The sequence below is a fragment of the Talpa europaea genome (genome assembly GCF_964194135.1).
Source record: "Talpa europaea genome assembly, chromosome: 4".
In the NCBI taxonomy this organism is placed as follows: domain Eukaryota; kingdom Metazoa; phylum Chordata; class Mammalia; order Eulipotyphla; family Talpidae; genus Talpa; species Talpa europaea.
In genome coordinates, this window is record NC_140070.1 from 15545093 (window position 1) to 15558665 (window position 13573).

The window sequence follows — 13573 nt, forward strand, 5'->3', positions numbered from 1 at the left end:
AGTGTTGCAGATCTCTGACATAAATGTTCTGCATGTATCCTATATATAGAGTCCTACTGTGTGCCCTGATTTATGCTGTTTTCTGGGAGTATAATAGGAAACATGAAAGTTATATTTTCCTGCTCACACAGTCCAGTAGGGAAAGAAGATATTTAAAAAAGCATTACAGAGAGTTTTTTTTAAACTTTTCCCTGTTATTAAGGTTTTGACATAACGCATATTTATTTATTTATTAAAAATTCCTATTAAATTAGCATTGCATTATGTAACTTTATACATTTCAGGTGATTTGTTCTTGACCCTATGATTAATGAATGTCATTAACAATAAAATAGAGCTGGAGTTTTTTCTTGTGGTTTTGTCACACTGGATGAAAGTAGGCATAAGATCATCATTGACTTTTTCTATGGGCTACATTCATATGTCTAGTGTATCCTAATTAAGTGAATATACAAATAAAGGAAGCTGGTCTGGATCCATGATATTGTAATATGACTCAATAATTTGAATTTCTGTATCTCAGTCACTAATATTTCTATAATTAGATTAATGCAAACTTTAAGATTTAGTATCAAAGCCTTTCTCATGAGTCCTCTCTTAATAGAACTCTAATTTATAGATAGCATTGTCAACATATTTTTAATAGCTTGTTTTTAGCCAAATTCAAAGATGCTAAAAGAAGAGAAATACAGGTATTACATCACTTTTATCAAGCCTTTGAAAAATCTTTGACAGGAAGTGGATCAGTAAGCATTGTAAGAGACCGAGCTCGAGAAAATTCTACTGTGCAAAAGATGAGAACAAACCAGGTACAGTCTTGATCTAACAGGGCTCAGTCATGTTCGGGGTGTGGGGGGGTCCTTAGGCTCCATTCTTTTCATGTAAGACACTCATTAACAATATTCAGCATTGTATATATTTGTGATTTCATGTGTTAGCAAAAGAAAAAATCTCTTAAAAATTTATAATTGTCATAAGAAGTATACTCTAAATACTATGTATCATAAAAGATAAAACAATTTAATCTGTTTAGAAGGCTTATAAAATTAATAAAAGTATAAAGAAGAAACTAAAAATTCTAAGAAAACCTTCACACAAAGTTAAGCACTGTTAACATTTTGATACATTTCTCTGTAGATATTTTCCCTTCCATATTTTATTTATTTATTTATCAATTATTGAGGCAATATTGGTTTACAGTGCTGTATGTGATTTAGATATACAGGATCATATCCTTTAGATGTATGTTACCTCACCATTCCTACTACCAACACACCCATAGTCTTCCACAATAGTTCACTGCCCATTCTATTATTAAAAACCTTTTGAAACATAATTAATTACTTGAGACCCTTAATGTCCTATTTGATGTGCTTCTTTCATATTAGGAATGATAAACTAATGACTTGAGATACTAAATATTTCTTGCAAAAATATGTGTTGTTCTGGAAACAATTATTTTAATTGTTGCATTGACATTTTTCTTTTTCTTTATTTTTCAAGACAAATGCAGGAACACGTATTGAAAAAAATCAAGAGAGACAGTTGGCAAAAGAAGAAAAAAAAGAGGAAGAAAGATGGAATAACTTGTCCCCAAGTATTATAAAAGAAATTAGAGAAAATCCTAATTCTGGCATAAAAAAATTAGAAGACTTTCTCCAAACATGCACCGTTAAATCTGTAAAATTTATTGCAGAGATGGAAGGATTAAATGCTTGTTTCAAATTATGGAAAGAAAACTGTTTAAAACCAGGTATGTAAAAATACTAACTTTAGAAATTCCTTAAACAATAAGATGAGAACAGAAGAATTGATATGTACAACATATTCTGATTCTTACTCCTTATACTGATTTTGGAACTCTGATGTCTAAAGAACAAAATATTCCTTTTGTTTGATCCAGTAATAGCTTCGTAGTCATTTTGTATGTGATAATTTTATGATTATTTTCTTTAATCCTTAGGATAATCATGTGATATGAGAGATATTATTAGTGTCCTTTTTATACATACGAAGACAATGAGGATTAGAGAAGTGATTTTCCAACTTCTTAAATCAAACATGGGCATGTTAAATTTGAATTTTTGATAAACAACTTTTTATTTAAGTATGTGCCAATCAATATATGCAACAACGAGATCTCTGTATTTTTATTTGCTACTTTATCTCAAGAGACCTCACTCTTAAATGTAGTATAATATTGTTATTATGAGCTCCTCAATTATTAAGAATGAGTCATGTAAATATGCTTTCTAAAAAATCTGAACAGTAGAGTTAAATCAGCTTTGGGGGTTTGGTTAATATCTTGATTAACTTATGTCATCCATACCAATGTTTTATTTCAACAGAAGCAGAGTCCAAAGATATAAACATAATAATTAACTTGATGAAAAGGATTCACATAATCCATGAAAAATATTCAGAACAATTACAAAATACACATCGACAAAAATTAGCCAAATATTTAAAATATATTGGATTTGGCCACTTGGCATACTCAGTATGTCATCAGGTAGATGCCATAGGAAATATTACATGACATTCATATATATATGAGTATGTGTGTATGTGTGTTTGCATGAAGTATATTATGAAATATATTTGGAATTAGTGTGTATTAAATTATATTAAATTGACCAAATATTAGCCATGTATTATCTTATATAGACATGTCCATATAGGATATATTTACCTAGAATAAATTACCATATATTTACCTATATATGTATTACCTTATATTTACCTAGAATAAATGTTTTATTGATACTAGAGGTGTTAAGGTCTGAAGGTCTATGTTCCCTCCAATTCATATGTAAAAATTTAAAGCACCCCTCCCACCCCCCGAATGATGGTATTTTTTTTCTTTTTCATTTTTTTTCTTTTAACATTTATCATTTTTTACATTTTTTTAGACAATATTTGCTTCCCCCCACCACCTCAGATTGAGTCCACATAGAATCTCCTTATCCAAGGTACCTGTGTACCTTCACCACAATGCCCTGTTCTTCTCCCTCCCTCCCTCTGATCCCTCTCCCTCCTTCTCCCCTGCAGGATGTCTCTGGTTTATAATTGCCTGTTTTTGCTTTGTTGTGCTTTGTACTGTTATTTTTTTACACTGATGTCTTATTTGGTTTCCCCAAATTCCTGTTATAAGTGAAACCATCCGATATTTTTCTTTTTCCTTTTGGCTTATTTCACTGAGCATACAAATGATGGTGTTTTGAAATGTGGCCATTGCAAGGTGACTAAGTCATGAGAATGGAAACCTCATGAATGGAATTAGTGCTCTTATAAAAAGACCTCAGAGTGTTAGCTCATCCCCTCACCATGTGAGGTTGCAATGGAACAATGGCTGCTGAGGGACAGGCTTGAGCCAAGTCTGTCAGGGCCATGATTTTGGTCTTCCCAGTCTTCAAAACTATGGGAGATAAATGTTATTTATTTATTTATTATTTAAAAAAATATTCATTTATGCATACAAGAACTGGGGTATAGGCCAGAAGTGTGGGGGGTGGTGAGCGTATTCACCAGAGATAGAGTGGGGAGCAGAACAGGCAGATCTACTGAAATACACTGCTGAGGGGAGCAACGGGTGAGTCAGGAGAGGTCTGCTGTGCCATGTGGGTAGCTCCCTGGCCAGGGATCGAACTCATGCTGCAGTGGCTGCAGACAGTTTCATAGGTTGTGTCTTAACCCCTTGCGCCACCAGGGAGGCCCAAATGCTTGTTTTTTAAAGCCACCTCATTCATAGTATTTTTGTTGCAGCAAGCTGAATAAAATAAAACACAGGAGTTGCCCATCTTACTTAGAATAAACAAGGTTCCACATATTTGATCCCTGGTTACCTATTGTTTTTGTATCTATTTTTTTTGACTGAGTATCACAATAATTATTTCTTCTGTATTAATGTTTCTTTTTTAGATGAAACATCATCTTACCAAAGACCATATATGGCAGCTTGGCTTGAGACCATCTGATCTCAATATTTTCTCTACTCCTTTTCCGTGCCAAGCAAAGTCACTAAAAAATTTCCTTGTTTCTCTATCTTCACAGCATGTATCATCTGATTTTTTTTGTTTATGACTTCATCATTTGTTTCCTTTTGTTCAACATTAGATGTCAGTTTTACAGAAGCAGGGTCTTTTTCTGTCTTATTTCTTGCTGTACTCCTTATGCAGTTAGCTTTAAAATATCTGTTCAATAACTGGAAAGAAGGAAATAGAAAGGCTAGAAGGGTGAAGGAAATGAGAGAATGCTCCTGTGGATGCTATTGTTGCTTGTAAATTAATGTTGTCTATTTATTTATTTATTAAAGATTTATTTATTTATTTATACAAGCACTGGGTACAGTCAGAAGTGTGGGCGAGAGAATTCACCAGAGCCAGAGCGGGGAATAGAACAGGCAGACCGACGAAATCCACTGCTGAGGGGTGCAGTGGGCGCGGCAGGGGAGGTCTGCGCACCATGTGGGACCCTCTCTGGTGGCCAGGGATAGAACCGGTGCTGCAGAGTCTGTGGGCAGCTTCGCAGCCCAGCGCTCAACCGCTGTGCCACCAGGAGAGGCCCTATGTTGTCTATTTAAATGGGAGTTTTCTGAAAAGAATTAAAATTGACTCTGACAAAGATGGATAAACTTAATTTTGCCTTAACTTACAATTATTTCTGAGGAATATCCTCACACATACTCACTCTTTAAACTTATTTGTTTTCGACTGCTACTGTGACAAATTTGAAGAGAGTATATGTTTATGTCAAAATATCTCTCCAGTTAATTCCTTGAGAATCATAAGGAGAATACATGTGTGAAGGGGAGCTATACTTGTCCTTTTGCTTGGTCTTGGTAAAGCAGAGGATGGAAAGGATTGCATTGCGGAGAAAGATACTAGCTAACTCAGGATAACTAGCCAGGAAAAGGAAGTACAGCTATTTTCCACTCTCTTTGAACTAGTTCTTCCTCAAATGACTCCGTAACTTTCCCAAATTTTCATATTGACCCACCACAGAGATTTTTTTCTTCTGTTAGTGTTTTCATTTCTGAAGAAAGTTAAAGGGTCCATACATTTTTGCTACTTACATCTTGGTCCCATAACCACGGATGACTTTGGGCTTCTCCTCAGGTAATGCTGTAGCATCTCTCTGGGGAGCTTGAGGCCACCTTAGCCAGGGAGCCTTGTTCACTCCCATCACACTTAGTGCTCGCTATGGTCCTGCATCTTGATTGTCCAAGTGCCGTACTTAAAATGCCTGGCACTTAACACAGCTTTTCAGCCTTGCAGATATAGAAATGACTTAGACTGCAGAAAAACATCTTAAGGCAGAATGTGATATGAACTCATAGTCCAAATCTAACAATAGTATGGGCTAGACATCTCTTTATGTGGTCATTCTATATCTACCTCATATTCTAAGAATTTTATTTCCTATAAAGGGAGAGCTATGTTTCCTCATTCCTTTGAGGGATCTGAGAAGTGAGGAATAAAAAATTTTCCTAAAATAAATTTAAAAGTTCTAGGCAAGGGGCCTCCCCGGTGGCGCAGGTGTTGAGCGCTGGGTTGCAAAGCTGCCTGCAGCCTCTGCAGCGCCAGTTCGATCCCCGGCTGCTCCTTGGCCACCAGAGGAAGGTCCCACATGGCGCGCAGACCACTCCTGCCACCCACTGCTCCCCTCAGCAGTGTACTTCATCTGTCTGCCTGCTCTGCTCCCTGCTCTGGCTCTGGTGAATTCTCTCACCCTCCCGCGCTTCTGACTGTACCCAATGCTTGTATAAATAAATGAATAAATCTTAAAAAAATAAGTGATTAAAAAAAAGTTCTAGGCAAGAAATTATTTCTCTCTTTAAAAAATTGATGATGATGTACAGAAATTGACTCCCTACAATAGCCAACTCTTCCAGATTTGAAATAAGATATTTTCTTTGTTATTGCTTGACCAGAAGCTTCTCTTAGAGGTTTTTTTCCCCTCCTTTTTTTTTAAACAAGAAGGTAAATAGAAAAATATCACGGTAGTTAAAATTTTTATCTCTATTTTTGACAACTTTTAAAGATTTATTTATTTATTTATTTATTTATTTATTTATTTTTTTTTATAGAGGCATGTTTTTTTTATTTATTTATTTGTTTGTTTGTTTGTTTATACATGCACTGGGTACAGTCAGAAGCGCGGGAGGGTGAGAGAATTCACCAGAGCGGGGAGCAGAGCAGGCAGAAGGACCGAAGTACACTGCTGAGGGGAGCAGCGGGCGGCAGGAGAGGTCTGCGCGCCGTGTGGGACCCTCCTCTGGTGCCCGGGGAGCAGCCGGGGATCGAACCGGCGCCGCAGAGGCCGCGGGCAGCCTCGCAACCCAGCGCTCAACCGCTGCGCCACCATGGAGGCCCTATTTTTGACAACTTTTAAATGAAAGTTTTTCTTGCTTTAAGTCATCAATATTTCAATGCATGTTTGTGGTTGATTCTCAACCATAACATCTCAATATTAACATTTATATTTTCCAATGCTTTGCTAATAATATCATAATTGTGTTATCAGAACTTCAAGAAGAAAGGCCATGTCAAATATGTGAGTTCTTTAATGATAAGAGTTGGTTGTCTATTGGTAGAATTCTTTGAATAAAATAATTTTAAGATAATATGTATTTATTATATAGATCCTTATGAGAGTATTTCCTTAACTAAATATGTCCTTTTAAGATTGAGATGTGATTCTTAATTTAAACACACTTTTATTGTGTCTTTCTATGTATGGGGGGATTTTTTCCTATTTAGGAATTATTGAAGATTACGCAGATTTGTAATTAAATGATTTCAATTTTTATTTACTTATATTCCTACGAAACATGGTATGATCACATAAAATGACATTTCAAAAATTACAATGATGATATAGCAACAATTTCTGTCTCAGGTATCAGAATTGATAAAGAGAATAGAAATCTTGTCCTCCTTTGCTTATTTTGATATTGGTTATACAATACTAACTTGTTCATATTGAAAGAAACATGAAATAATAATCTCATTAAAGCAAAGAAAATCTTACCATGATTGGTAATAATTTCTTTGCCCAGATTAAAAAAATATGAAATAGCATGAAAATCTAATATGTCGTGCTTGTTTTAGGTGGAGTCAGGTACTGAGAAAGATATTTCTAAATATTCAGTTGACATGGGAGCAGCTCGCTTTCAATTAACATACATGGGCCCTTACTTATTTCGAGAAGAAAGAAGTGATTCAGATCCCAGGGTGAATCATTTTATACCAGACATGTGGCAGGTATCTATTTATTTTTTATTTTTATTTCTTTAAAGATTTATTTATTTATGCAAGAGCTGGGGTGCAGGCTGGAGGGGCGGGGGTTGAGAGGATTCACCAGAGACATAGCAGGTAGCAGAACAGGCAGATTGACTGAAATACACTACTGAGGGGAGCAGCGGGTGAGACAGGAGTCTGCCGCACCATGTGGGTCAGCTCCCTGGCCAGGAATCAAACTCATGCTGCAGTGGCTGTGGATAGCTCTATAGTGCTGAGACTCAAACCCTTGCACCACCAGGGAGACCCATGGCAGGTATTTATTGAAAAGATACATAGTCTGGAAAACTTGATAGGAGCCATTGGTTCTGATTTCATTGTGTGTGACAAATTTTGGAAATGTAAACCACTGTATTTAGAATGTAACATAACCTGAAAATATACTATGTCTTGAGCTAAGAGATAAAGGAATGCCTCTAAGAGTCAGTTGAATGACTGACTCCATAAATATATGGTATATTTTGCCTGTACAGATACATATACATATATCTGCAAGCTTTTAAAAATACGTTGATGTGTGTATATATATATATATATATAATTGTAATTGTATAACTGTAATGCATGTATAGTTTTAATACATAATTGTAATTCTCTCTGCCATTAAATCCCAGTGTGTCTCAGAAGAAACTGTAAATACTAATTAGCCTGACATATAGTTGATGTTATATATGATATGAAATATATATTTGCAAAACAAAATGTGATTTCTTTTTCTCCTTTAGAGGGAGCTCCTTGATGTTGTAGATAATAATGAATCTGCTGTGATTGTTGCTCCAACCTCATCAGGGAAAACCTGTGCTTCTTACTACTGCATGGAGAAAATCCTGAGAGAGAGTGATGATGGGGTAGTTGTATATGTTGCTCCAACAAAGGTACTATGTCCATGTGGCACTCTGTGGCTTACAGTGTTTTCCTCCAGTGTAGCTTGTGCTCCTAATCGTAGGGAGGTACCGTGGTATGCAGGCTCCAGGACTGAGGCCAAGATTTGAGTGCCTATGTGCTGTGTGATCACCTCAACCACCTTTGGTTCTCCTTAGTTTCTCACCTAAAATTCTCCACTTGCACAGAAAAGATAATAGGTTTACTTCATATGATTCTTCTTAATATTAAATGTGACAGTACATATAAAACACCTAATATATTGTCTGGGTAGAGATAATGATCAACAAGTGGTACCATTTCCAATTTTTAATTTAATTTAATTCCTTATTTAATGTTACTCAATTTATTACTCAAACCTTCATAGGCCCAACACTTATTATTATATGGCAAGACCTAACACTTTGGAAAATTTTTCTGAAGGAAGACATTTGATATTTGTACCAGGATTACGTGACTTAAGAGAGTATAGACAAGTTCTTGAAAGAGTCGGAGAGAGAGAAGTAGCAGTCCTCAGTTTTACCACCTCTGTAGTTGGACATACATTCAGGAATAATCAAAGACTGTTGAAAGTGCTACAGCAATGTGAATAAAATAAGTCAACATGCTCTTGCTCAATCCGAATTCCCTCATCACCTAGAAAAGGATTCGGGGTATGCCTTTCTCTTTCCCTATGACAACACTTAATTGCAGGTCTGAGAGAAGAGATTCTGAATGTAAATGTTGAGCAGGATCTATCATATGATCCATTTCTTTCACTAAACAGACATAGTGACCTTATCAACTGTGCTGATCATTGAGTAGCCAACTAGACAATTGCAGAAGAACATCATCTAATTTCTCCCGTATACACGCCTATCACACTGATGTGGCATAGAATTGTTGGTGTTTGTTTTCTGGCCATCACAATAAACACTGCATGATAAATATAATGTTAAGCAAAACTTTAAAGTGGAGCCAGTAGGAAGCATTTGCTGCAAAGTAATTCTTTTATCAAGAACTATACAAATTGCTATTGTGGTATCTTGCATGTAGATTATTCCAGACATTGCTTTGCTTTCAAAAGTTTTTTCAGTGTTGTTAGTAATGCCTCAATAGTAGATTATGTCTTTTATTACTTAAGGCTCTTGTCAACCAAGTGATGAGAACTATCAATGAATTATTTACCAAAGCACAGCCCAGTGGAAAGGCATTGTGTGGAGTTTTCACAAGAGATTACCATAAAGAAGCCTTAAATTGTCGGGTACGTCACAGACATGCACACATACTGAATAATAACATACATCATGGCATTCCAGTAGGCACTGTAATGTATTAATATGGGATAAAATAAATTTATAATTATCCCCCAAATAAATGTACATTTAAATAAAATATTTATATGATTTACGTACTTAATAATTTAGTCACTATCCAAATAATTGTATTTTCTATACAAAGTAGAGTGCTTTTCTTTCCTGAAATTTCAACATGAAGCAGCTTTCTTCAAGTGTGATGTTTTTATATTTTCAATGTACTGTATGGGAGAATATTTCCTTAATGAAAGCAGGTTAACTTCTTTTGAATGTATCAACAATACATATATTACATAAATCTAATTTATTTTTCCACAAATGAGATTATTGTTTTAATGGTAATGTCAACCTAAACATTGTGTCATGTAAAATATTTAATGAATGTTTAGAAGTTAAAGCTGCAACTTTTATAAAAAAATCAAGGCAATGATTCCCTGAATTTTTTTCAACAGATATTGGTGACAGTGCCTCAGTGTTTAGAAATACTCTTATTAGCTCCTCAAGATCAAAAGTGGGTGAAAAGGATGAGATATGTCATATTTGATGAGGTATGCTGCCTTACATTACTTTTACTTGACTACGTATTTTTATGTATATAAAATATGTAACTTGTATATTTTAATAAAGATGGCATTTGTGTGGGTAGTTATTAAAATAGCCATTAATTCCACTTATGGAGGGCATAGATTATGTGTCAAAAAGTGCCAGATTTACAAGATATTTGGAAGGAGAAAAATGGGACAAATATTAGATTAAGAGGAATAGTAACTGAGAAAATTATCTTAAAAATCATTGGATATACCAATGATTAGCAATAGGCATTTTTTTTTTCAGACAGAGAATTTCTATTCCTCTAAGCCAATTTTCTTTTAAATGGCACTTTTCTATTTACTTATCACCATGTATGCACTGATGACTAAGCCACAAAATGTTTGTGTAAAGTTAAATTTTATCTTTTGCCTCTTTGGTTAAAATACTGAGTGTCTCCTAGCAAGGTTTTTATTCTTGTAAATTCCTATATTTATCTTTGAGTTAATCACTCTTTAGCACAATAAATACAACTCATGTATTTATTAAAGAGATCTTGTTATCAGTATATTTCTGATATCCTTTATATGTGTTTTTCTTTTTCTTCTGTTTTGACTGAAAATTCCCTGAATGCTTTCCCTTACATCTCCACAGTGCCTGCTTCATAGCAATCTATGAAAGGATTATTTATCCTATAAAGGATACATACTTCAGGGAAAATCAGGGCTTTGGAAATTGAGTTATTTAATTTTTCCTTGTTTATTATTATGTGAAAGATAGTGTACAACACACACAAGGATCTTATTTTACTAAAAAGTTTATTATTACTTTAGAATTTTACAGACATTTATTTAAGACCAAGCCTTACAAAGTTGTTCTTCCCATATATTTTTGAAATAGCGTATATCATTGTGGCAAACTAATAAATACGGTCAATCACTGCTCTCATTTTGCCCCCATTACAGGCAGGAGCCTCCTGGCTTCTCTATATTTCTAACTCATGTTGAAAAAGTTTTGTATGTACCTGTGCAGATTGAAGACAGGAGGAGTTAATTTATTTCCAATAGTTTTATTTCTATTGCAGTGATGAGATTAGTGACAAGACTTCTTTACTTTTAGAGATGTTATATCTATGAGAGTCTTCATAATTTAACCAATATTTTATTTGTAAATAAGACAAAATATGTTTTCGTTTACTTATTCTTGTATCTGAGGATTATTACCATGGCATGTAATACTCTTAAAATTCAGCCTGTTGTAATACATAATAAAGCAAGTCATCTCTAGATATTTTATGGTTGAAGTCTCAAATTTATTTTTTTAAAGATTTATTTATTTTATTTATGCATACAAGAACTGGGGTACAGGCCAGATGTACAGGAGGGTGAGAAGATTCACCAGAGACAGAGTGGGGAACAGAACAGTGTATTTCCACTGAAATACACTGCTGAGGGAAGCAGTGGGTGAGATAGGAGAGGTCTGCAGTGCCATGTGGGAATCTCCCTCGCCAGCCGGGATCAAACCTATACTGCAGAAGCTGCACAGCTTCACAGCACTGTGCTCAACCCGCTGCGCCACAAGGGAGGCTCTCAAATTTACTTTAATGCTTCTCAACTATGTTGGACCCTGAACAACTTTGTCAGTGGGTAAATAAACTTTCCTAAATGTGGGGGAAGAAGGAAATAGAAATTTCTGGTAACACAATCTATTAACATTTTGGGGGAAAACTTTAACTGGTTTTCTATTGAGGCTATATAACCATCTTGCTAGGTTCACAGTGTTGGGGCAGAAGTTGGAGAAGTTTGGGAACATCTTCTAGTTATGATTCGGTGTCCCTTTCTGGCACTTTCTGCTACTATCAGTAATCCTGACCATCTCACTGAGTAAGTCTGAGTTTTATATTCATTATTGTCTCCACTGATGGATGGAAAATTTTACCCACTCATGGATTATTTAAGGTAATACCTAAAGCAAACAAACACCACCCCCTACCCACACACAAAGTAACACTTATTTTCTTCAGTTATATTTAATTAGAAAACATTTCCTTTCACCCTTTGACTAAATGTAATTTACACAGTTACCTGGCAAGAATTTTATTGAGAGTTACTTAATTTGCCTGTCTATATTTTGATGTTTAGATTCACAGAGAATTTTCAAAGGCAGTTTATACCTCTTCTTCCAATATACTATACCCATGACTTTCCTATGCAAAATACCAGTAAATGTTTACAAAATTGGTTAACACCTGTAGTAGAAATAGATATGACTGCTATATTTGGTAGTGTATTTCATGGGGGAATTGCAAAATATCAGTTCTTGATGATTATATAGCAGTAGGAACTGAGTAAACTATGTGAATATAAATGTAATTTTAATATATTCAAAGTTTAGGGAAAATTTTTATTTTTTAAAAATCACATTTCAATGATTTTTCTTAGAAAGTGATTTTTTTTCTGTGACAATGTAATACTTTTCTCTTTTTAATAACTAGGTGGTTGGTGTTAACAAAAAGATACTGGCAACATGTTGAGAGCACAATGGAAAATTCCAGACCATCACAAAATGTCTCAGAAAGTTCGGAGAAACCAGTAAAAAAAAGAACTGTCGCATCATACAGAGTTAGACTGGGTATGACTATTTTAACATAAGAGAAGAAGAACTCAGAATTCTTGAGCTCTGGACATGCTTGCAACATATTAAAGTTTTATATATTAATACAAATTGTTCCTTACTCTAACTTTGAAATCAATTTTATTTTCCCCTAAAAGAAAATAAAGTAAGAGACTTGGCCTTAGGAGAAATAACATACTAAAATCCACACAGGTAGTAATTAGTGGATGTATTAAACTCGAAGTTCCAAATTTCCCCAAAATTATCTATTTTGAAATAATGTCAATTTCTTGCATTAAAAAAAGTGATAGACTACGGTTGAAGACTATGAGCAGGAACAAATAAAGCACAGATAACGCAGATACAGTATAAGTACATTGAATCCTCTTTCAAGGTTTTTTCCCAGTGCACAGCTCTGTTTCCAGTGGGTTCCTTCATAATTCTCCCTATGTCTGCTTGCAGTTGTAAAATCAGATTACATCCTTGTTTTGAAAGTAAACAGATCTTATTGATCTTTTCAATTCTGTATTTACAGTGTGGCACAAAGAGCGATACAATGATGTTGAAAAGTATGTGTGTTCCCTAAAGGATAATGAATTTCTCATTGAACATTATCACCCATTTGCCGCACTTACTGTCAATCATGTAAGTATCAACCACTTTGGAAAATGGCTAATTATCTATATTGTTAAAAATCTGCATATGAGATACAAAATTAGTAATTTCTTATTTTATGTTTCTTAGATAAAGAAGTGTGGAATCCCTTTAGACCTTGGATTTTCCCCTCGGGAAAGCATACTGTTTTATGATGCTATGGTACACATTTGGCCAGAATGGCCAAGAATGCAGGTTTGTGTGTGTTTGTGTGTGTGTGTATGCACACACTCACTATACACTATGACATCTCTAATTCTTTGACTATGAGAGTTCATCTATAATGAGCAAGTTGATGAA

General features: G+C 34.7%; 1 protein-coding gene across 1 annotated transcript in view; it reads left to right on the forward strand.

Moving 5' to 3' along the window:
• The window catches only part of LOC311169906 (putative ATP-dependent RNA helicase DDX60), a gene marked incomplete at both ends in the record, with an annotated part of 74773 nt that overhangs the window by 19696 nt on the left and 41504 nt on the right, over window positions 1–13573 (forward strand). Inside the window, 11 exons of the mRNA XM_084232151.1 lie at window positions 736–809; window positions 1504–1753; window positions 2349–2512; window positions 7113–7265; window positions 8027–8176; window positions 9307–9426; window positions 9931–10026; window positions 11777–11889; window positions 12501–12637; window positions 13155–13264; window positions 13364–13468. Coding sequence (XP_084088277.1) covers window positions 736–809; window positions 1504–1753; window positions 2349–2512; window positions 7113–7265; window positions 8027–8176; window positions 9307–9426; window positions 9931–10026; window positions 11777–11889; window positions 12501–12637; window positions 13155–13264; window positions 13364–13468 — 1472 coding nt within the window. The remainder of the gene's footprint in view (window positions 1–735; window positions 810–1503; window positions 1754–2348; window positions 2513–7112; window positions 7266–8026; window positions 8177–9306; window positions 9427–9930; window positions 10027–11776; window positions 11890–12500; window positions 12638–13154; window positions 13265–13363; window positions 13469–13573) is intronic.